At 39.7% G+C, this 23,680-nt stretch overlaps 1 protein-coding gene across 6 annotated transcripts in view; it reads left to right on the top strand.

Annotated features, from left to right (window-relative positions):
• KIAA1549L (KIAA1549 like) overlaps window positions 1–23,680 on the top strand; it is a 141,725-nt gene that overhangs the window by 9,592 nt on the left and 108,453 nt on the right. The window contains exon 1 of one of the 6 annotated variants that reach the window (XM_054068061.1): window positions 8,235–8,289. The exons of the other annotated variants lie outside the window; for them this stretch is intronic. Within the exon in view, the coding sequence (XP_053924036.1) occupies window positions 8,250–8,289 (40 nt within the window). The 5' untranslated portion in view covers window positions 8,235–8,249. Of the gene's footprint in view, window positions 1–8,234; window positions 8,290–23,680 lie in introns of those variants that run through there. 6 annotated transcript variants of the gene reach the window in all.

Consider the following 23,680-nt stretch of genomic DNA (forward strand, 5'->3'; position numbering starts at 1 on the left):
TTGCTATTTAAAAACTAAATTTTGACTTCTGGAGGATTAGAGCTCAGGCTCTAAATTGGGTACAGGCAGCGGTCTTCTGTTAGGCAAATCAAGCGGAAGTGTTGATTACACATTTTATAGGGTGCTCTATATGGCTCTACTGCTGTTAAAAAAGTAGTATTATATTTATGTTTTCTTCTTTTTATTGTCTTTGGTTAATGAAATGCCTGTAAAAAGCTTATGGAGTCCTGTCACATAATTAATATGAAGATACTGAGCTATTTTCAAAATTAATTTTACCAGATTGTTACTTACCAAGAGCTCTGAGAAACCTTTATGTATTACTGAGAAGCCATAACCAAAAATCCCGTTGACCAGCTTGGGTTGTTCCTGAACATGTGCAGCATTTTGTCTCGTCATCTCACATCCAAAAGAATAGTGCAAGTGGAGAAGGGTAGTGATCAACCATAAGAAAGAGCATAGAACATGGAAAAAAATGTATTAGTAAAAATTTGTAGATATTATAGGCCACAAAGAAATCACTCACGTCAAATATGTCTTCTGTGTAAGGTGGATCATAAGATTTCAATTTTTTTAGTAACTGATACAAGTGTGGCAGCTCTGGATAGAGAATATTTTTTAAAAGACTACGTGATCCTAAGTAAATTTTTTTAGGGGCTGGGCAGTTCAACACAATTATTGTTGAAGGGTGTTACCATCATGTTTAGAAATGTATATAATTTCAAAACTGGATTTGTCCTGCTGTGTGTTCTGGCCATCCTATCTGCCAGACTGAAGAGCTCTGAGATATCTTTTCCATGCACAGCTACTCGTACACTGTGATCAAGTCATACCTTTTGCTTTGAGTTCTTACACAGTTCAATCAAAGGCATTTTTTTCATCATTCTTGTGACTCTTCTTTGAAGTCTTTCCCATCTGAAATCCCTCTGGAACTGCAGTCTTCAGAGCTGGGCTGGTATTCAGGAATGTGCATCAGCATCAGTTTCAACTGTAATATAATTTTTTGTTGTAGAGTTGCAGACTTTGGTATAATTGAGACAAGCAAAATTAACAACCACTGAAGCTACAGTTCGGCCTGGAGAAGGCTTTGAGGAGATCTTATATGACCTTCCAGTACCTGAAGGCCAGGTTGGATGGAGTCTTGGGCAGCCTGATCTAGTGGGAGGTGTCCCCGCCCATGGCAGGGGGGTTGGAACTGGATGATCTCTAAGATCCCTTCCAACCCAAACAATTCCATGATTCTATCATTCTATGATTACGCAGTTCTCCTCCTACTTGGGGAAGCTCCAGTACAGTGTACTTAGTAGACATAACCCTTCACCACTGTTCCCCTCTGTAGAAACTTATACCATGAAATTGGTCTGTAGTCTTTATTTCTGGACATGTGCCCTGCTACTTGACTGCATCTGCCTGCCTGCTTCCTTCTTCATCACTTTCCCAGTAGCTATCTGAGAACTTTTATCAGAGATAGTTTTGACTTCCTCCAGATTACTGATAAAAATGAGTGCAAAGCTGAGACTCTGTCCCTATAGGAGTCTATTAGAAACATTGCTGCTCAATTTAATAATTTAAAATCTCGCACATAGGCACCATATTCCTTCTATATTTTGTTAATCAAAATTTGAGATATAAAGTAAAATGCCTCATTGAAATCTAAGAATATTAGATTAAATTTGAAGTCTGATAGAAATACAAAATTAATGTAGCGATTCGTTGTCTATAAAAATTTGTTCCTGGACATTAATTATTCCATCATCTTTTTTTCATCATTAATCAAATCCTTTCTCTACCAGTCCAGTCCATCATCACCATCAATATCAAAATCTCTATTTGACAGTTCCCATTTACCCTGTTTAAATGTCACAATATTATAGAACAAAGATAAATACTGTTCTTTGTTTGCTTTGTCTCCTAGCACTGAGAATACGGGAACAATCAGCAATTGAGGTAAAGAAACCCCAGTCTAATTCAAAACCACTCAATGGTGCTTTACACTTCCTTTAGCTTGCTGCAACAAAAGTGGATGCTTTTAAGAACCCCCAAAATGTAGGTCTGGTGTAGTTTTCGGTAGTGCCTGACTACTGCAGCTGATGGAGACTGGAGAAATCCTGTGTAGTTCAGGATGGCATTTCTTATGTTCTTGTATGGACAAATGGAATATTCAAAATTTGAATAATTAGCCCTAAAAGAATATGAATTGTTAGAAGATGTGTTGAAAATAAGCTCCTGGAAAACCAGACACTACTTGGGCATAGGGGACTCTCCTCTGGAGGGGTATGTGCCTTACTTCTGTTTTGTGAACTGCCGTGGAGACACCTGGAAGTCAACGAATGTCCACGTGTCCCTGGTGTCTCTGTACACAAACAGCACTCAGGGCTGTGCTGCCTTCCCAGCACTGCCGACGTGGCTGATATTTGAGACCGATTTATTAAGCCAAGTGCTGAGAGCTGTGAGTTGAGGAGAGGTGTGTGTTAGGGAATAGGTAAAGAGAAGGGGACAAGAATACTGAGTTGAATAATATTTCCAGTTGCAAACTAATATTCTTTTCTTTGTAGATATTTCAGGCAGACGTAAAAGGATGCTGCATGAACACTGTTAAGGCTTTATTCCTCGAATGCATCTAAAGAGTCGGGGTTATTAGGGTTGTGTTAGATAGAGCTTGATCTCCTGTGCTTCTTGCAATAATTTATTTGGGAGTTGGAAATACACTTTTGAAAATCCAGGCCTGGGTGGAGCCCACAGAAACTCATTCTGGGCGAGATTTCAGTTGGTTTGTTTTCCTTTCATGATGACTTTGGCTTCCTTCTTCTTGCAATTTCAATATTAATCTCCTTTTTGTCCCCTAAAAGGCCCCAAGCCAGCCGCTGCGATTAATGATACTCTTGGAATGCTCGTAGGGAAGCATATATAATGCTCATCTGAAAAGAGACAGTAGTCTTCCACCACGCTGCAGAGCACTGATCCCTCTCAGATGAACTAGCTGTGCAGTGTTGGAAAGGCAACAGCTCATTTGAAAAATCAGCGATGAATTAGAAGTAATAGATAGTGAGAAAAGAACTGAGATAATAAAGTATAGAATATTCAAAGTTTATCAGATATTTTAAGATATCCAGTATTTTCAGTGTAGTGCAGATAATTAAAATCACCCCAAAGAGATAATCTTACAGAACATATTCTGGGAACGCAATTTGTTTCCAGCAATAGTAATTGTAGGCTACAACAATGTAGGGTACTGTGAAGAGTATATGTAGGACAGATTTCTGTAGCTATTATTACAACTGTCCAATCAAAGAAATCTTTCTGTATAATTTCTACAATTATCTAACTGCTAATTTGATTCTAAAATTGTCTTTCTAGGCAATTATTGCTGAAATCAATACTATCTACTTGTGTACTTGGAAAATATCTTAACATCATTGTAATGAACCTACATTCACTGTATTGATGTTTAATTGTTTAAACTATTTGTCTATTTCCATGACTAATGTTTTTCTGTTTGTACAACAGTAATGACCAAAGAAACAGGCAAAACCCTTACGGAGGGCATTAAATATATGGGATGACACTGATGCTCTCCTGAAGTTCATGCTTATGCAAATTAAAGTTCCCATTTTAAGATGCCCAGCAAGTTGTTCTGCTAATCTGTTAAGGCCTTCAGTGACTAGGACAATGTCAATAAAATATGGTAAGCAATAATCTGTAAGCCAAATAACTGTAGTGGGATATTTGTGCCTTCCTAAAATAAATAGTGGGTTGTTCAGTAGATACGATCATTAGCCTGAGAGCAGAGTACAAACCCTACCTGTTTAGGAGATATCTCTGCCTCTGTTCCATGTGGCTATGAGACTTACAGGAATACTGTGAACTTTTTTTTTCAGCTTGGAGCAGCACGTGATTGTTGTTTTGATACTGTTGACATGTCTTTCTAGAATAAAGAGGAAATACAGTGATAAGTGTATTTTAAGTCTTCTCATTCATGCTTTTGTTTGTCTTAAATCCAAATACACTTTGGTTGAGAGTGAAGACAATCAAATATGTTGATTTGTGTGCCCCTTGTTATAAAAACTGATTCTGTGGTTTCTCTTGTTTCCTTTGCTTTTGTAGAAAAATAGTTTGGGAGTAAAATACTTCAAAAATGCATACTCCTTACCTCACATCCTCCACTAGTAAACTACTGAGTTCTTGAAACAGTAAATCACTTTGTGTGTGTGAAAGCTGCTGTGAGCAGCAAATTACTCCTTTGCACTATCTGTGCGTATATCTGGCTGTTCAGCCTATCTTGGTAGAAATGGCATGGGTTTTCCTTTTAAGCACTGAATGTGTACTTCTGCAAACAAAGATTTATTACAGAACACCTTCCTCTTTTCAATATTAGAAGACTGTCATTCTCTTCAATACTTTTTAAACATATGAAAAGTTTAAAAAAATGCTCTTTTATGTTCCTCTATGAAGTAAGACTTATTCCCATCAGAATAACACTTATAACCCTTTTGTTATGTCAGTACTACTCTCAGTGAGAATATTGGCATTCATTCTTGTAAATAATCGAAAGATTGTCATTTTAGCTGATGCCACGGTCTCCTTAGGGAAACTATATTTTATAAATATTAACACTGCACCTTTGATAATTTCCATGTCTGAAAAGGAAACACAACTTCACTTTGGAGCAAAGAATGTACTTTATTTGCTTTCTGTTTAATACAAATGGAGTCTTAAAACTGAGATGACAATATGATTTAGAAAACTTAGATTAAATGGAGTTTTACGCATGGTTTGGTTTTTTTTAATTAAAATATATACTGACAATGTTGATAGTCTGGCATTTAAATGAGGTTTGTGATGCATGGTTTTGTCAATGGACTATAATAAGGGTTATTTTTAGGTACTCACCAATGTTTATGTATCCCATTGTGTGGTAAAAATTGTTCTTAGGAGTATTTTTAGGCTCACTGGTTAAGCTATTTTTGCTAAAGAAAACAGTAATATTTGAGAAGAGAGATAGTGAAGGCACTTAAATGTTCCAGTGTGGCTTTACAAGCATCTCCCCTGGTTCCCTGGCACTTGGAGGGGGTTTGTATTGTCTCAGCTGGGAAACCAGGGGAGTTCTTTAGCTTCTTGAAGGCGTAGTAAACATTCTATCAAATATTTTGCCAGAAAATAGATTTATATAGGCAGAATTTGCAGGATAGCATCTCCTTTTTGTACTGGGCCTCATGTTTGAAACTGTAGTTAACACTTCCATTCATTAATTGTCTTTGTGTGGTACTAACACATAGTGTCACTGAGTTGAGCCTTCCTGCAGATACAGCAGGCCCCTGAGGGGAGACCTGAGGTGAACAAGCTAGTCCCAGGTGAAGCCCCAGCAGAGGCAGACACTGGCTGCAGAAGGGTTCATGTCCTCTGGTCTGTGCTCTGTCCCCTGGTCATACTGGCAGTGGCCAAAGCTGAGCTGTCACCCAGAAACAGAATCATAGAATCATAGAATGGTTTGGGTTGGAAGGGACCTTAAAGATCTTTCTAACTCTAACCCCCTGCCATGGGCAGGGACTCCTCCCACTAGATCAGGCTGCTCAAGGCTCCATCCAGCCTGGCCTTGGACACCTCCAGGGATGGGGCAGCCACAGCTTCCCTGGGCAACCTGTGCCAGTGTCTCACCACCTTCATTGTGAAGAAATTCCTCCTTATGTCTAGTCTAAATCTGCCCCTCTCCAATTTAAAGCCATTGCCCCCCGTCCTATCACTAGAAGCCTTTGTAAACAGTCCCTCCCCAGCTTTCTTGTAGCCCCCTTCAGGTACTGGAAGGTCACTGTAAGGTCTCCTTGAAGCCTTTTCTTCCCCAGGCTGAACAACCCCAACTCTCTCAGCCTGTCCTCATATGGGAGGTGCTCCAGCCCTCTCATCATCTTTGTAGCACTTCTTCGGACCCATTCAAACCATTCCATGTTCTTCTTATGTTGAGGATTCCAGAACTGGACACCATACTCCAGGTGGGGTCTAATAGAGGAACAGAATCACCTCCCTTGGCTTGCTGGCCACGCTTCTTTTGATGTAGCCCAGGATACGGTTGGCAGTGTCTGTGGTCCAGTGATTGTTGATTTGTCTGGAGTTTTTCAACTCTTCTGTTGAAACACTCATCCAACGTGTTTCCATGTTGGATGTTGTGCCACACGTTCTTGTGCATCTAGTGTTGTGGGGCTTCTGTAGGGTATGTACTTTGTGTATTGACCACTTGCTCACTGTTCCCAAATACTGTATCAGCATATGTCAAATGACCTTTATTGGAGTGTGCAAGTGTGTGAAATGTATTATCTACACTGCTTCTGGTGTCTGCTTAGGCTTTGATACACAGCTCCTGATTATAAAGGCTCTAAGAGATAAAATTATGTACACTTATTTATATCATCAGCCTTAAGGAATTAATTTACTTTAACTAGCATTTGTATTCACTGCACTGACAGCAGTTATTTACATTCAACGAACTCATGCCTTTAAAGCTCATGTTATTGCGCATTTTGCTTCCAAAATTTCATGAAGTGTAGGAGCACCACCACTGGTGAGTTAGTAATACATTCATAGATGTTGCTGTACTGAAAATCATTTATTTTCTTTATGTATTTGTTGTGAAACAGTTATCCTGGCATAGTTCTCTCCCTGTAAATCCAGAGGAGAGAAGGCATCCATCCATTTTACTGTGCCTTATTTCTCTACTTAGAGTTGCTTTTGCTGAGTTAATTTCAGTGTCAAACATCAAATTTTCATCTCCACTTTATGTTAACTTTGGTTGAGTCAGTTTAGACCATCTGTGTAGTCCCAGCGCTACAATCCCCACTACAAGTTTACATTGTTAGCCATTTTAGTGCAATAGCACTTTTGGGGAGGTTTTGCAGAAAAGAGACAATCTAGATCTCAGTTATTTCTCCCCAGTGCCACCTGCAAGCAGTGATGCTCTGTGAAGACAGCAAGCCGCAGGGATCTGGCCACCAGCATGGTAATATCAAACACTGCTGTAAGACCCAGAGAGGCTTCTCATTTCTTGGGATCATGAGTCTTCATTTTGGCTTTGTGTTTGTACATTCACTCACACAGAAACAAGTTACACATGTTCACTGGCACATTTACTTAATTGGTTTTATTTTTTTTGAGACCAGCTGATTCGTACACTTTCCTGAGCATTTAATTTGATTTCTACATTAATTCTGTATCAGGGAGTAATTAGAATAGGCAAAGAAGAATAAGTAGGACTTAAGTTATGAAACAAAACTGCCACGTGAATTTATTGCCTGTGGTTCTTTGGGACCCAGTCATCTGCTACAACTTCTTTTAATAGCTCCTTCAGACTTTATTGTGATCAAAACAAATGTAGCATTTTGTTCTTGAGTTACATTTGGATTCTGTTTCCTAGTTGTTGGCACAAAACCCATTGAAAAGGGGTGGGAGCACAGACCCTGAAGTCTGGTATACCCAAACCACTGGGAATGTGTTGCAGAGTCTGCGTGAAGCCCTCTGATAAACGGTTATCTGCCCTTAGTCAGTTCACTAAGTGATGGTGCTGGCAGAAATCTTTAACAAAAATATTGAATTCTATGTGATTTTGTAAATGCATCAATTTACAATACAATTTGGAAGGTAATGTGAAAGATGCCCTGGCTAATATTTTGTAATAATTTGCATGCTTTCCTAGAGAAACAAAACTAACGCAATAGATTTTACCTTTCTTTTTCTCAGTCCATTTGAAAGACTGACTAAAGTACAACTGTCCTTGGTAGCTTTTTCATCTTTTGGCTGTTTTCCATCAGGTTTCTCAGAGATAGAGATGTCTGCCATCTCAGGTTCTTCCTGATTTTATATAACTCTGTGCCTGCAAAGATAGAAAGGAGCTGATAACAAATGCTCTGCCATTATTGGCCGTTTCCTGATGCTCCTGATCAGAAGTAGTGTGTGTTGGAGCCAGCTGCCTTGGAGGGCAGGCAGGCAGCTGACACCTGAACATGGGGTTTCTGGGGTGCTCTGCATGGCTGTGGGGCTTGGAAGCACGGGTGATGGGAGGTGGCACCACCGGAAAGCTGAGTGAGAAGAGGGGATTGTGTGTGTGAGATGTGGAATTACTGTGCTAGGAGAATGCCTTTCCCAGCAGTTTCTGCTTTGCAGTGACAGGAGGGTCCTGGTCTTGACAAACAAGCAAACCTGAGTTTTACCATGGTGCTGCAAAGAGAGCTATGAGCCACATCTGGGCCTAAGGACAGAAAGCGATGACAAACATCTGCCACTGCTTCCATGGAACCAGCTGCTGTAAGTGCAACTTGAAAGACATAAATACAGTTGTTGATTCATTCAGCCAGCGGAGGATACCAAGAAATACAAATCAGCTCTTAAAAGGTCTGGCCTGTTTCCTCAGACCTTTCTAATATGAAACAACAATCCTGTCAGCACATAGTCTTGTTCCTACAAACACCACTACCTAAGCAACATTCCTATCATTCCATATGCATTGTCCTACTGAGTACTAACTTGCAGCTCTATGTCCTATATTTATCACTGTGACAGTAAATGAAACTTTTTAGCATCTTTCCACAATGCTACTGACATTCTGTTAAAAAGAGTAAAAAATCCCCACAGACCCCCTTGGTGCACATTTTTAAAGAAAACAAAATTACATTCTGTCTCCCAAGATATCTTGGAGTTAAGATATCAAGTGTCAAACACTCAACATCTTTCTGAAAACTGGCTATTTTTATTCCTCTTTGAGGGATTGTTCAGAAATTGCTAACTAATATCAAGTTTATGGGATCATCCTATGAAGACATGATGTAGATCACTAGTGTTCAGCTTCTTACTTGGAGAGAGGAAAAAAAGAGGACACGTTCCAGTGTGTAGTTTTCAAATCAGTGATTTACATTATAAAAAAATCTGATTTAATATATTACAGTAAACCAAGATGAAATTAAAGTACAGTTGGTGAAAAATGTATAATTAAATTAAGTGTATAATAATTAATGTATTATTGGTGCAGAAAGAGCGATATGTTGCAGCTGAAACTTGCAGAAATTACTTAAAAGTAAATAGCAAGTAAGGCTCTTGGGAGATTCTGTCTCTCACTCATCCCAGGTGTTGCCTCTTGGAATCAAATTAAGACCTGCCTATCACTATCTGGTGACACTGAAAGTGCTCCTATGGCTGCAAGGGAGAGTGCTGGTAAGAAATCTTTCCCTTTTTGAATTTGCTGAAATTTCCTTTGGATGTGACGAACTGTTGTGGCAACCTGTAGTGGTGTTGCTCCCAGTGTCCTGGTATTGGATGTTTTGGATACTGAAGTAATATGAATTAGTGAGTGTAATATTGCAACTACAATTTCTGTCAAGGCTTTTGTGGGCCATAAGCTGAGGTTTTACAGTATCCTATTTCTGTTCACAGTTGTCCTTTTGCCAATAAAAAAAATGCTCAAAAGTACCTGAGGGTATCTGAGGTTTAGTTCTAAAAGTACTGTAAATACTTCAGACAGCAGCGCTCAGTAATTTTCAGTGAGACAGTAGGTACAAAAGCACTGGTGACTGGAGTTACAAAGGCATCTAAGAGGTGCCTACAGTTGCAGATGGGAGCCTGTAAGATGACTGGAGTAATCTGGGCACAGGAACTGCACTGCCTTTTCAAGAGGCTGGTGCCTTCTCCAGTGAGTAGGTGTTAGGCAGCTCTCACAGCTGGCAGCTCCTGCAAGTCTTAGGAGGTACTTACACACATCATTTGTAAATCTGTCCCTGAGGCACTCATGATGAATTGTTCCAAGTGCTGTATTAGTTTCGTGTTTGTTTTGTCATCCATACAGGCACTGGCTTCTCTGATCTTGTTTGCAAGGTTATGTATTGCAGGTTATTCTTTTAGTAGTTTTTGTTCAGCTCAAAGTGATAAATACCAAAGGAAGCAGCCCTTCATGTTGATAATACTGAAGAATTAAAAATAGTTGGCACAAAACAACGTTCATTTTGCAGTAGTTAAGAAGTGTTGATACAATATGCTTTGGTTATTCAATACTGCCTGTGAGCAAAGACTGCTGCTTGCTTCTCTCTCTGACCTGCGGCGCTCGAGATGGTGCACAAATGCCCTTTTATTGATGAGAAGATTCTTTGCCGTGTGCATGTGCCCTTATGTATTTCTTGCTTTTTCATGCAACAATGAATGTTTTGGTAGCTATGATAGACTGGTGTATTAAGTAAATGTGTGTGTTTGTTTTGTATGCAAGTGTATTGCTTGTATGCAAATGTGTGTATTTCTCTATGTCCCTTCTTTTTTTCCTCTGTTTTCTGGAAGGTCATCATCTGTTTATCTGAAAGTGATAGCTTTGAAGTTGTTATTTTTGTGAATATTTGATCTGATATAAGGTGCCTGGCTCTGTGATTTATATGTTAATGGATTAATAATCACTGCAATTTTGGAGTATATGAAACAAATGGAAACTAGCTCTTTCCCTCTCTTCATTTCCTCAAATCTGTATTCACTTATGATTTGCATTTAACTTCAGAGCCACCCACAGTTCTTCACACAGGTTGGTTATAATGAGATTGCTACTGCAACTGTGGCTGATGGAGCAGCAGTTGTGCATAGAGCAGCTTTCCTCCTTGCTGTCTGTGCATGGATGTACGTTTGCCTTTCACCTTGCAGTGAGAAACAGGGCTGTTCTCCCAAGTTGGCCGCTGGATGCCAAAAGTGCTTTGCAAGACATGGATATGACGTATTAATTTGAACTGCCCTGTAGGACTTCTCCATGTTGTCAGGATGTTTAATCTCGTACTACTCCTTTACTTTGCCAGACTTTGTTTTCCTTCTAAACTACCCTTTATTTCCTCTATGCACAACTGCATTGGGCATCTGCTCAGTGAGAATTGTGCGGAATACCTGGAAATAATCACATTGTTTGCCCTTTCATAAAATTATTTTGCCAAACTTGCAAGAATGGAGGAATCCTTCCAGTTGTAGCCGCTGGCTTCCTGCATGCCAGCTTCAGCACACATCGCATACACAGCCATACACAGCCAGAGCTGGCGTTGCTCTGAGGATGGGGTGCTCCTGCATACAGAATAAGCGGCAGCATATGGCAGATGCTGCAGTATTTCATACCAAAGTTGTTGTGCACACTTTGCATGCATGCTTTAACCAGTGCATTGCCATAGAAGGGAAGTATGCATCTTCCCAGTAGTTCCTTGTGTTTCCTAATGCTTCTTTCTTTGGTACTCAGTAATGGATTTAATGTGACCAGAACACGAACCGGTTTGTCAGAGAAAATAAAGGAACCCTTCAGTTTACCTCTGTCTGCTCAACTCTCTGTACGCCTCCATCCCCATCCTCATCCTTCTGTGATGGTCTTTGTTCATAAGGAAGAAATATATTAAAATCCTTTAGCCTAAAACCAAATGTGAGCTAAAGGAGATGTTTAAAGTCATGAATTGTCATTCCTGGAAGTGATCATGATAGTGAATAGGGAATCATTACTGACTATATTAATTTATTTGTATTATGATACATCTCTATAAACCTGGGCTTCTTACCACTAATGAGTGCTAGCTGACAGCTGTCCGAACATGAGCCGGTAGTGTGCCCAGGTGGCCAAGAAAGCCAACAGTATGATGGCTTGGATCAAAAGTGGCGTGGCCAGCAGGACTAGGGAAATGATTTTCACCTTGTACTTGGCAGTGGTGAGGCTGCACCTTGAAAACTGTGTTCAGATTTAGCCTCTCAGTATAAGAAAGGTATTGAGCTGCTTGAGCATGTCCAGAGGAGGGCAGTGAGGCTGGTGAAGGGCCTGGACTATGAGGCTTATGAGAAGTGGCTGAGGGAACCGGGATTGTTTAGCCTGGAGGATGCTGAGGGGTGACCCTACTGTTCTCTACAACTTCCTGAAAGGAGGTGGTACCAAGGTGAGTGCTGGTCTCTTCTGCCAAGTAATGAGTGGTAGGATGAGAGGAAATGGCCTCAAGTTGTGCCAGGAGAGGTTTCGGTTGGATATTAGGAATATTTCTTTGCTGAAAGAGTGGTGAAGCATCAGAACAGGCTGCTCAGGGAAGTGGTGGAGTGACTGAACCTGGAGGCGTTCAAAAAACGTGTAGATAGGGCACTATGGGACATGGTTTAGGAAGCATGTTGGTGTTGTGTTGATGGTTGGATTTGATGGTCCTGGAGGTCTTTTCCAACCTTAATGATTTGATGATTCTGTGATAACTGCTGCACACATGCCAGACTAGAAGGTAGTTCTTCCCCAACAGTCGATAATGCTTGTGTCCTGTTCAGTCTGCTGTTGATGGTGCAAAGCTTTCTTCACTGCTCTGCTTGAGTATTTTTCCTGTCCCCTTCAGCTCAAATTCCTTAATGATTCTGTGGGTATTTTGTGCCATCCAGTTAATGTATTTCCTAAATCAGGAATAAAATGTGAATATTTACTTTTGGCACCACAAAATTGATTTTTGCTTCCTTTTCCCCAGAGATGTTTTGTTGATGACTGCATTTCAAATGAGAAGAATATCCGTCTTCCGCTTTTCCTATTTTAGGGCACTGCATGGGATGTTTTTTCCATAAACATTGAAATTGCATTATATGATTGAGACCATGGGGGAAAAAAAACATTGTGGCTTTCGGTTGTTTTCCAATAATCATTATGCAAGCATAAAGAAAAGTTCAGGAAGGTTCTCTAAAAATACTTTCTGTTCTGCCAAGCTAATATTTTTTTAATCAAATGTCTTTAAATTGATTCTGTAAACTCTATTTTTCTGGCATTCCTAGTTCTTGGGAGACTTCTGAATAGGAAATGTAAAGCATGACATGAAGGTAGGCTGCAACTTATCCTCAGGAAACATATTCAGTTCTGCTGGATTAGGGCTTTCAGAGCTTTTAAACTGTGTAAGCATAGTTTAAATCTTGATCCTGAACAACATATATTGCATGGTGTCTGTCAGTCAGCAGTGAAATGGATTTAGCATTTTGTTACTTACAGCACTGAATATAATTCAATGAAATTAGCAGAAAAAAATTATCGAATTGCTATGATAGGTATTTGGACTGTAAGGGCAGTGTAATAAACTCATATTCATATCAAAATGAAAAATCATATGAGGTGAGCACCAATAATTAATTTCTTTGCTTCTTTAATGAGTTAATTTCTAAATGCAGCTATGAAATCTCTTACTGATTTCCTTCCAGTTTTGATTTTTCTCACATTCATGTACTCAGGGTTATTAGTGTCATTTAGGATGCAAGCCATTTACACTAATGCCTCAAGGTCTGCATTGATGGCTTCACATTTTTAACATTTTATCGCATTAAGCAATCTGAACTTCTTACACACCTAGGAATTTTTTGTTTTAATATCTGAGACTTGGTTTTGCACTGGCTCTTTTGAACCTCCCAGGCAGTATGGCAGCATCTGGATGGGCTCAGTGGGTGCAGTGTGTAGGGAGAATGAGGCATGAGAAGCGCCTTCCAGCTTCTCACCAGCTCAGGTGTGCCCAGTGGGGAGCATTTCTGCATTGCAAGCAGAATTCATTTGCTTTTAATTTACTGAAAACTGATAAATATTGCTGATCAAGATAGGAGAAGCTTTCGTGTTATTACTTTAATTGAATTGCTGTTGACAGCACTCCAATTTGGTCCTAGGACTGCAGTGATGCATCAGGATTTACTATTGTCTTCTTTACGTGTTTAGCAGAATTCCTTGTTATAGAAATGAAATAGATAAACTGTTATTAAACTATGTATGTTGATAATTCAGTGGTGAGGTGATTGGGTTTTAAGTTGCAAATGTAACCAGTACAATTTACAACTAACTAAACTACACTAATTATTGCCAAGGTAAGGAGTTTAATTGTTGCTTGGATGACTTTTTTGGACATAGTCTTTTTTTCATTTACTTCTAAGCCTTTGAAGGTTTTTATCCACTTCAGTAAAGAATGGATCAAGCACTAGGAATAAACCACAGTTGTTATCTGCAAGACTGCTGCCTTAGTTGTAGGATTTAGATGATGTTTTCTGCTTTGGACAATAAACAGCAGAAAGGGAAAGTTCTCTTGGGACAAGGCAGAAAGACATGCTGTGCTTTTGAACCTAAAGAGTGAACACAAGAGTTTGTTCGTGATGCTGATGCAAATAATGTAATTCACATTTGAGGCTTCTCTTTCTGAGTGTCTAGTTTGAGAAAACTAAAGCCTAATTTTGAGGTATGTGTAGAGAAAAGGGAGTTTTGTCAATGCTGCCAAATTCTAACAGCTCTTTAGAATAAGCGAGCTGTCATTTTTCAGGGTCTTGTAATGAGCAGAATTGGCTGGTTAGGGATGGGGACAGTAAATGACACATTTCTGACAGTAAGATAGTTCCAATTCTGTATTTCACACCCCTGCTCTAAAGCATCTATAGGCTTATATTTCTTAAAGAAAAAACTGCAGTAATTTTTGAGAGGACAAAATAGCACATTTGCTTCTGAATAGTGTTTTCTTAAAAAAACTAATCTGTTTTATTAAAATGCCTCATCCCTACACCTCCAAATTAGATTTAAGAATCATCTATGTATGAAGACCTCCTCTTGTATATTCCAGTTAATCATGTATACAAGGCAGTGAAAATAGGGCATTACAGAAAGAATTCAGCAACCTCAGCAACAGGAGTCTCACCAGTGATGCCTCTGATATGGCACCTATGTCACATTGACTCGGTCAAGTTCAGAGCTATAGATGGGATCTGGGAGTTGAACTCAGATGTCTGCAGTCCCAGTCCAGTACATCAACTGTGAAGTATTTCCTGCCTTTCCCTAATTTCATCTTCTATTGGTTATGATTCATGATGCTTTATAGAAAGGGCTTCACAGTGCTAGCTCTTCTTTGAAAGGGAAATTTTAATTTGCCTCTGATGAGCTGCCAAGGAGGCTAGCTGGCAGGTTGGAATGTGGCAAAAGTATTTCAATCTTGAAATGGTAATAAATATTTACAGCGATTTCTCTGGAGCTCTTTAGTATTGTTAAAACGAGCAACTCTAATTACAGAATATTTGTTGAGGCTTTGATGATTCAGCCATTGGTGCAATAAATGCTCAAGAACAGAAATACTGTCCTTCCCTGCTTGGAAAATGCTCCTCCCCTGTTTTTGTGGCATGAGTGACTAGAGCTGGCACCACAAACGCAGCTGGGATTTTGGCTGCCTTGACTGATCAGGCTTCCTGGTGCATCAAAAGTTCGCATTAGCCACTTTTGAAAATCTGTTGATAAGTCATAAGAATTAAGTATTCGGCATTATGTCTATTTGGAAAATGTGTAGTTCATAGTGAACAGTTCTACAGCAGTAATTTGCTATGCTCAGATTAGGTTGTTTTGGTTCATCATTGTTGAAACAAAAATCTGAATATCGCCTACAGTATTTGCAGCCGTAGCGCTGTTGTTGATGGCGACATCTGTTGAACTGCAGAATATGCTGTGGAGGAGCATGTAATTTGCAGACATTGCCTAGTACCTATTCCAGTTAGTTTTGAGGTTTGAAGTGAATGGTAGATGAACAGTGCTTTTTGACCTGGATTTCTGGGATAATGAACCCCGGGAGAATAGGCCTGTAGAATTTTAGAAGGATGGAATCGGTGGGTTTTACTGAAATCAAACTTCTTTTAAAAACCTCGGCAGTTCAGCAGATATCAGCCTGCGGATTTCCACAGGATGATTTAAGAGAAAACAGGTCATTCTCTGAGTTTCATAGTATCTTACCATAAAAGAATAGTTTACAACTTTAGCTTATTCATTGTGCCAAATTAATCATTCTCTCTGGCAGTAAAAAAACCTTTTTACTGTAAGGGTGATGATCAAATGCTCCAATGTTGCCCGTGGAAGCTATGGAGTCTTCATTCTTGGAGATGTTTAAAACCTGACAGGACATGGCGCCAAAGAACCTGCTGTGCTTCACCCTTTCATTGGTGTTGCTGGATTTGGTGACCTCCTGAGGTGCCTGCCAGTCTCCTCCATTCTATATGACTTTTTCTAAGGTGTTCCCCTCCCAGTTACCCCACAGGTAAACAACTGGAACCATAGTAATAGAATAAAGTGCCAGGGTCTGTAGTAGAGGTTCTGCAGAGATCTGTGGGTACTCTCAGACCCAAATGCCTTCATAGCATCTCTGTGTCTATCAGGACAGATCTGGTCCATGACTTTATTCTCCTGAACAACAATCCCCTCTCTCAAAGGCTCCATAGGATTAATATTAATACTTAAATAGTGACTGAAGATAATTTATGGAATGATTATCATGTTGATGCGTAATTCCAGCACTTGTCTATGCAGAACCAAGGAATGCCTCTTCCTCTTAGTAGCCTACTACTGTAAGGCACTCCAACATGCGGAGCAGGGTCCCAGCATACCGTGCTCCAATGCGCAAGACTCATGCATAGAATGTGACCTGCTGCTCGTAGGTCTGTAGACATGATCTGGCACAGCATCAGTACTCCAGTTAATGACCAACAGGTAGGGAAGAGCGTCCTCTGCATTATAATTCTTATATGTACAGTGGCAGAGTTATTACTATATCTGTGTGACTTCAGAGGAGCCCTTCTCCATGCGAATAATGACCTTTTGACACTTCTTTTAAAAGGCACTAAAATAAAAAAAAAAGATGTTCTGTTTCCTATTTCGTTCCCATTGCCAAGGATAACAAACCTGCATGCTAACTCTACGCTGCAACATTGTGCAAAGCTTGAAGCAATGGTTTATGAAAACCCTTCAGGAAAGAGAAACTTTATCTTGCAAACAGTGATGGTCTCAGCCCTGAACGCCTTGCAGGGTACTGGGACCTTTTCTCAACCACAACAGCTGTGACTTTTGCCGCCTCACTTGGAAGAAAGCATTAGTGAAAAAACAGCTTCAGAAAAGCTTAGGAAAACAGTAGATAGTAGGAGGCAGAGGAGGCAAAAATAGTCATTAATACAGCAGTAATAACAGAAGCTTTTGTTCAAGACGGTGTCCTCTACTGAAGATTGCATCTGCCAGCAAGAAAGAATTGAACTAAAGAGTGTTCAGAAACATATGGACTGCCCACTCATTTTTTCCTTCCCCACCAGAAGCTGGCCCCTGTGCTCTCTAAGTGAACATTACGACTTCTCCTGTTGATGCGCCAGCCACCGCAGGTGCTGCTCTGCAGCAAAACCAAGTCCACCATTTTCTGAAGACCTGAGATTTCCATGCTTCCCAATACACTGTTTCCCCCCAAAGGGACAGAGACTGATGAATTTCCAGGAAGATATCAGGAAAATAAAAAAGCAAAATTTCTGCTAAATGAATGGAACTGTGAGAAATAGGCTTTGTAGATGAGGCCAGATTGTGCATAAATTGTGTGTGTGTGTTGTTTTTTCTTTTTTCCTTTCTAAACAGTGTTATAAATTGTAATTTTTGTTTAGGTGTCTCTTTTGCTGCTGTGAGAAATCAGGGTCCTTATACAGGAAAAAAAAAAAGAAGCACTAAATTGTTTCATTAAGCTCTATAGACATCCTCATTAAGCAGGTCAGCTCATTTCAGACTTAAATTTATAACAGCACGCCTAAAAGCCTTTGTAGAATTGGAGGTCACCCACAAAATAAAATGACACAGTTTATGAAACTTAAAATCACAGAATCACTGTGAAGACAAGAAGTCCTCCTTAGCAGTTTGTGAAATTATTAGCAAAGCTATATTTAACGTATCTGTTTATGGTTTGCTTCATTCCCAGAAGGCAATATTGAACTCTGTACATCAGAGAAAAGAATTTAAGATTTGCCTGCATGGGGCTTAATCTCAGTTTGCTGAGTTTGAAATCCTTAAATGAGGAGGCTGCAAACAAACCACTGAATTGAAGCCAGTCCCCCAGCTAACCTGGCAGCTGCAGCGTCACCAAACCTGTCCTGTCACTGCCTGTTCCTGGGAACTACCTTGAACATGCAGCAGCAAGAAAATGTGTGCATGTTCATCAGTGTGATCTTCTGTGTGAAACTATATACATCAGGGTCCTCTCCTTTCACAATCTGAGAGGACACTTTTAAGGCTGAGCTGCCCGTGCCTTCCCCTCGATGGGGCAAGTCAGGTTGGTGATACGGATGAAGGCACAACTGCCTGAAGGCAGCTGAAGCAGCTGAAGGCAGGTGGACTTCAGAATGTGTTTAATGAGATATTGCAGGCCTGGCTCGGGTGGTCTCTGTGCAGGGTTCTTGGGTCTGGCAAACGTTTTGAAGAGAGGTGTGTGAGCTAGGCAAACCTTTACTTCTAAATAACTTCAGAAGGGCATTCCCTTCTCATAATCTGAAAAATAACAATAACAATCACAATTTCCATCAAGTCAGCCCACTCTCCAGGTAGCAGTTTTGTAGCACGCCATTCCTGTGGTGACTTTTGCTGGGTGGCACAGACAGGTACAGCAGCCTATGGCCAAATAGAGGGCATGGATTTTTGCAAAGGTTTATTCCATTTTCAAGACTTCTTGAGACCAGCAGTCTTCCTCCTCCGTGCACATGTTGGCACCCAAACTTATAGTAATTAAACACAGTGCGAATACTTGAAGTATTAGTGCACTGGCTTGGACAGCTAGCTTTACTGATGGAGACTCCAAAGACTCTCTGGGTAGGGTATTCAACCACTCTGGCATTAAAAAAAATAATAAATACTTATGTTTCAATGGAATTTCCTGTATTTCACTTTGTGCCCGTTGCCTCTTGTCCTGTCACTGGGCACTACTGGGGAGGACCTGGCTCCACCTTCTTCACTCCTGCACAGGGTGCCACAAGAGAGGAAGGATCATCTCCTTCGTCCTGCTGGCAGCGTGCTGCCTAACACAGCCCTGGGGGCTCTTGGCTCTTTATTCTGAGTGCTTTGGTTTGGAAAGGATAGCGCTGTTTGTCATTAGTGCTGTCCCTGTGAGTGCTTGACCTCAGCCTTCCTCCTACATGGGTACAAAGGGAAGAGTACAGCATCTGAACTTGAAACCCACAGTTCCTTGATGGATATTTTGAGTGTGGAGCAGGTTGGAAGTATGTTATTAGGACTCTGAAAGTGAAATAGGCGTCTGAGACTGGATATATATGATTATATTATTATGGAATCAGCTGTTACATGTGATTAGCCTGAAGAAAGGTAGCATTTTCTAGAATAACTCTGTCTAGTAAGCAGAAGCATTAAAATTCATCCCTTCAGCACCGCTTTTAATGATTTACTTGAAGTCGCCTTGCGTCCTGTGCAGGTAAAACACAGAGGTAAAATTTGGCCTTGTATCTTGAGTTTAACCATCCATATGCATATCAGAATTATTCCGGAGAATAATTAAGTTGGTTTCTAAATCACACTGGAAGTATCCTACCATGTGATTTGGCTAGGACCGTTGTTGATAAAGGTAGTGAAAAATAAAGATGAGTCTGGAAAGTTATATTTATGAGCTCTGACAATGGAGCGGTTAAATAAGATGCTTTATTGTGTAAGTCATTTTACGTAGAAAAACCTGAACTGATTCTTAGTGACTTCAACATGGGTCATTACATAAAGTGATCCAGTAGCACCTAAAAACTATTGTCGGCAAAACAGAGAAGCGAGGGGAGGAAGGTAAGGGTTATTGCTGCCTTGCAGCAAAACGCTTTGCAGTAAACTGGCTCTGCACAGCTCAGGCATTTTGTGATGCTGCTCACAGGATTCAACCCACAGCTGCTTCCAGCCTCCCACTCTGGAAGGTCTCCAAACTTTTGTTTTTAAGTTCAATGCAGAATTGTATTGCTAACATGAGTGATCTTCCCAGGAGATAAAGCATCTATGTTTTTTAAAAATTATTATTTTTACATATATGTGTGTATCTTACATGGTTTGTCAGTGCCACAAACTTTTACTCCTGCTTTGGTAGCTTGGCTTTGTTCCACGGCAGAGAAATGGCCCACTTGCTGAAAATCTGTTCTTTACTGATACGATGCACTGGACCTGATTGAACATCTACATTTTTACTGGCATTTTTCATGGCTTCCAGATCTCACTCTCCTGCTGTTGTTCTTAGGATGTCAATTGATATCTAGAGTTTTGCACCCTGCAGGCCTCCCTGCTCAGGGGCCCTGAAGTGATCTCCCGCTGGTACTTGCTTTCAGTTTTAACTTTCCTTAAGAGGCAAATGCTCTTTGACAAGATAAAGTATGTCAGTTGCAATTCTTAAATTGACTGAAACATTGGATAAGTTGGTATACAGGAACAAAATTATAATACATGAATTATAAGAAACTCCAGTAGACAACAGAGAAAACATGATATGGTGCTGACCATACATGTGCCATCCTGGCCCTGAGCAGGATGTCCTTTTCCAGCTGCATCAAGAGTTTCTGCAGCTAGACTTATTTTGAAAGGACATAATAATAATAATAAACATAATAATGTGGGCTCCTTTAATACTTAAGTTTAATCATGATTTTTTTGTCTGCATCTGAAAGGTTCCAATTTCACATTAGAACTAAAATATGGCTATTTGCCAGTGACAGCTGATGGTATTACTACTGGCCAGGACTGATTATACTGCAGTAGGGCATGCTGCAAAAATCTTGACATAGCCTTGTCATACTCTGTCTCTTACAAACATTCTCCATTGCTGCTACAGTCCTGCTGTAAATGAGACCTGACGCTGTATCAGTCAATCTGCTGACTGTGTAAACATCCCTAGGACTCTAAGTTGAGACCATCACTGTGACTCTACTTCATCCTGTTTTCCCCCTCAATCTGTCGATAGCTACTGTAATGCTTCAGTTTTAGTTAGAGTTGGCTGAGTCACACCTGTCACTTGCTATTTACTTGTTCCAAGACGGTGTGTTCTTAGATGAACTGGTAGCAGCCGGAAAATTCAGCTAATGCAGTTGTGGGGAAGAAACAAGGAAACTTTTCAATACACTTAGCAAAATGTTCTCTGAAGTGACCGGTCGAACTTGTTGACTGTTTCATTCAACCCAGAATTACATTTTTTGCCAGGTAATTTACTTTCCACAATATTTGCTGACTGCTTAGTGTGAGGGTGGAGATGTGGGGCATACATTTTATAACTTACTCAGAGCTTGAGAAATCCTTGACTGTCCTTGTCTGTCCTTCCCTAGTGGCGGAAAATATTTTTTAGCCACAGTTGTATTTGAGTTGGTGTCTTCTGGGAGTGAATCAGTACAGAACCTCAAACTTGCTTTTCCAGCCTTTGCAAGAAATGGTAATTGATTCTTTCTTTGTTTTTGTGAAATCCCCTATAAACCCTGTCTATAGTAGTAGTCTGATTCAGTATCAGTTACTCTCAGGCCATTGTGGGAGTAAATACGACTGGAAAATGCTTATTGACAAAGGAAATCCTAATTTGATTATTTGATGTCACTCATTTATAGAGAATCCTTTCCAGTTAGTATAGGTACATTTATGTTCTGATAACATGTTTTCAGATTTTGTTGTAAATAAATGTCAAGAAAATATGATACATTTAAGTGAGAAATGAAACAGTATGGCACATAAATGATAGTGCAGTTGTAGAAGAGCTGGAAAATTCTAAGAAATTCTGTGTGGCAAATACTTTATGTGAAATGTTTAAAACCCAGTGCTGGAAGGGGAGAAATATATAAGACTTGGACCTTCACAATTCATAGAATCATAGAATGGTTTGAGTTGGAAGGGGCCTTAACGATCATTTAGTTCCAACTGTACCATGGGTAGGAACACCTTCCTCTAGACTACATTGCTTGAAGCCTCATCCAAGCTGGCCTTATTGTGTTTAGTCATCCTGTTAAACCAGACTCTAAGAATAGTCTGCTATAATCTTAACGTAAGCTTTTTTGCTTCTATTTAAATAGTCATTCTACAATGGAATAGCCTATCTGTTAAATTGCTTGGCCTCATTCTGTATTTTATTTTAAACACATTTGTATTTGTTTCCAGTGTCATCATGCTGAGGACGTCCAAATCAGCGCAAATGTTGAACGTATCTATTCAAAGGGCTTGCTGAGTACTAAGCTTTGACTAGGTAGAAAAAAATATTACTGGTTTGTCTACTGCTTTTTTTTTTTTTTTAAGTTAACTTTACTAGAAGTCATTTGCCATCTGAAGAAACATCTCCTAGACCAGCTGTTCTAATAACTTATGAGCTGAGAGAAGCACTGCATCTTCCAGTGGCTAACTCAAAAGTTATCTGGAAGGCACATCTGACTGTGATAAGCACAGCCCATGAATTCATTCCTGCAAACATTTCACAACATGAGAAGAGTAAAGATAGTAAGGGGGGGGGGGGGGAAAGGAGGGAAAAAATATTAAAAAATTATTCGAATGTAATAGAGAAGGGGCTGAAGGAACTGGTGTAAGAAAGCTGTGCTGTAAAGATAAATATGGAGTTGCTCATATATTTATTTTTGGATAGCATGACAAATTCACTGCTCCAGACAAAAAAAATTTCAGTTTCTCCTGCCTCAAACTTATGATGAGAAAGATGCACTATTACAGTGCCTGAGAGGGTATTACCTCATACTGCTTCTGCATTTGTTGCCTGTAGTGGTGATTTTGATAATGTGGGGAGGTTTAGAAGAACAAATGAGTCTTAGGTACCAGAAAGACCATTTAATTCATTTATTGCTTCTAACTTGAGTCCTTTTACAACTTTTGTCATTCTCTGCAGTATGACTAACAGATTTCTCAGTTGCACTGTGGATACATACCAGTGCACCACATAAAGCAGGTTTTCTGACTGGATGACAATTATGAAATAGCTTGGGGACAAAAAAAGAACTGTAAGGCCTTGGGGAAATACTGACAAAATGTAACCAATATGTAATCTTTTCACTGTAGGACTGCTGATACACATCTAGTGAAACATCTACCAACTTGCTTGCTATTGCTTTTTAGGCAACCTCCCACTCACCAGCTACTCTTGGTCTATGTTAATGCATCTTTTGTCTTTAATGTCTTTTATCGCTGTAGATTTTTTTCCTCCACAGAATAGATAAATACAAATTTAATCTATCCATTACCATACTTAGTATTGTTTTGTGATGTACATACAATCAGTAATTTTCCGATGTTATTTAACTATAGTGAGACCTTGTGAGTAGAAGCACAGCCAAAAAAAGTTCTGTGGTATCGTAAAACTTCCATTAATCCACAGACTGGTTTTGTGCAAGCTCTTTTTTTTTTTTTTTTTAAATTTTTTTGTGAGCATTGTGACTGAATGGTTGAAGGTACAGATGAATTAGGGTTCCTGCGCTGTCCAAATGAGTGAATCTTGCTGCACAACTGAGCTTATGGTTGATGGGGTCCAGACTCATAACTGGTTATTTTTCATTGCCATCTGTAAGGCTTCCATGCGCTGGAAGGAGAGAAGATTCAGAGCTTTTTGCCCAGAACAGCTTACTCAGTAAAAATATTTTCTTAGCTGTGGGATTGAAGAATCATCTTGTCAGGGATCTTGACCCCACCTCTGGTCAGTAGAAACAGGAATACTCTTTCAGGAATAATTACATTACAGAAAATACAAAGAATATAAGTTTTGGAGTTGCTTAAATGGAATATAAAACCTTGTTTGTTTCTTTAGTTATTCAGTATTTAATTACTTAAAACCATAAAATAAATCATCACAGTTTTACTTAGATCCTGCATGCTCTAAAATAAGTTCTTCTGTGCCTTCCAATAATAAATTATTACTTTCTTTCATCTAGTACAATGAATGTTGTTGCC

This window comes from Cuculus canorus, chromosome 5 (genome assembly GCF_017976375.1).
Source record: "Cuculus canorus isolate bCucCan1 chromosome 5, bCucCan1.pri, whole genome shotgun sequence".
NCBI classification, from domain to species: Eukaryota; Metazoa; Chordata; class Aves; order Cuculiformes; family Cuculidae; genus Cuculus; species Cuculus canorus.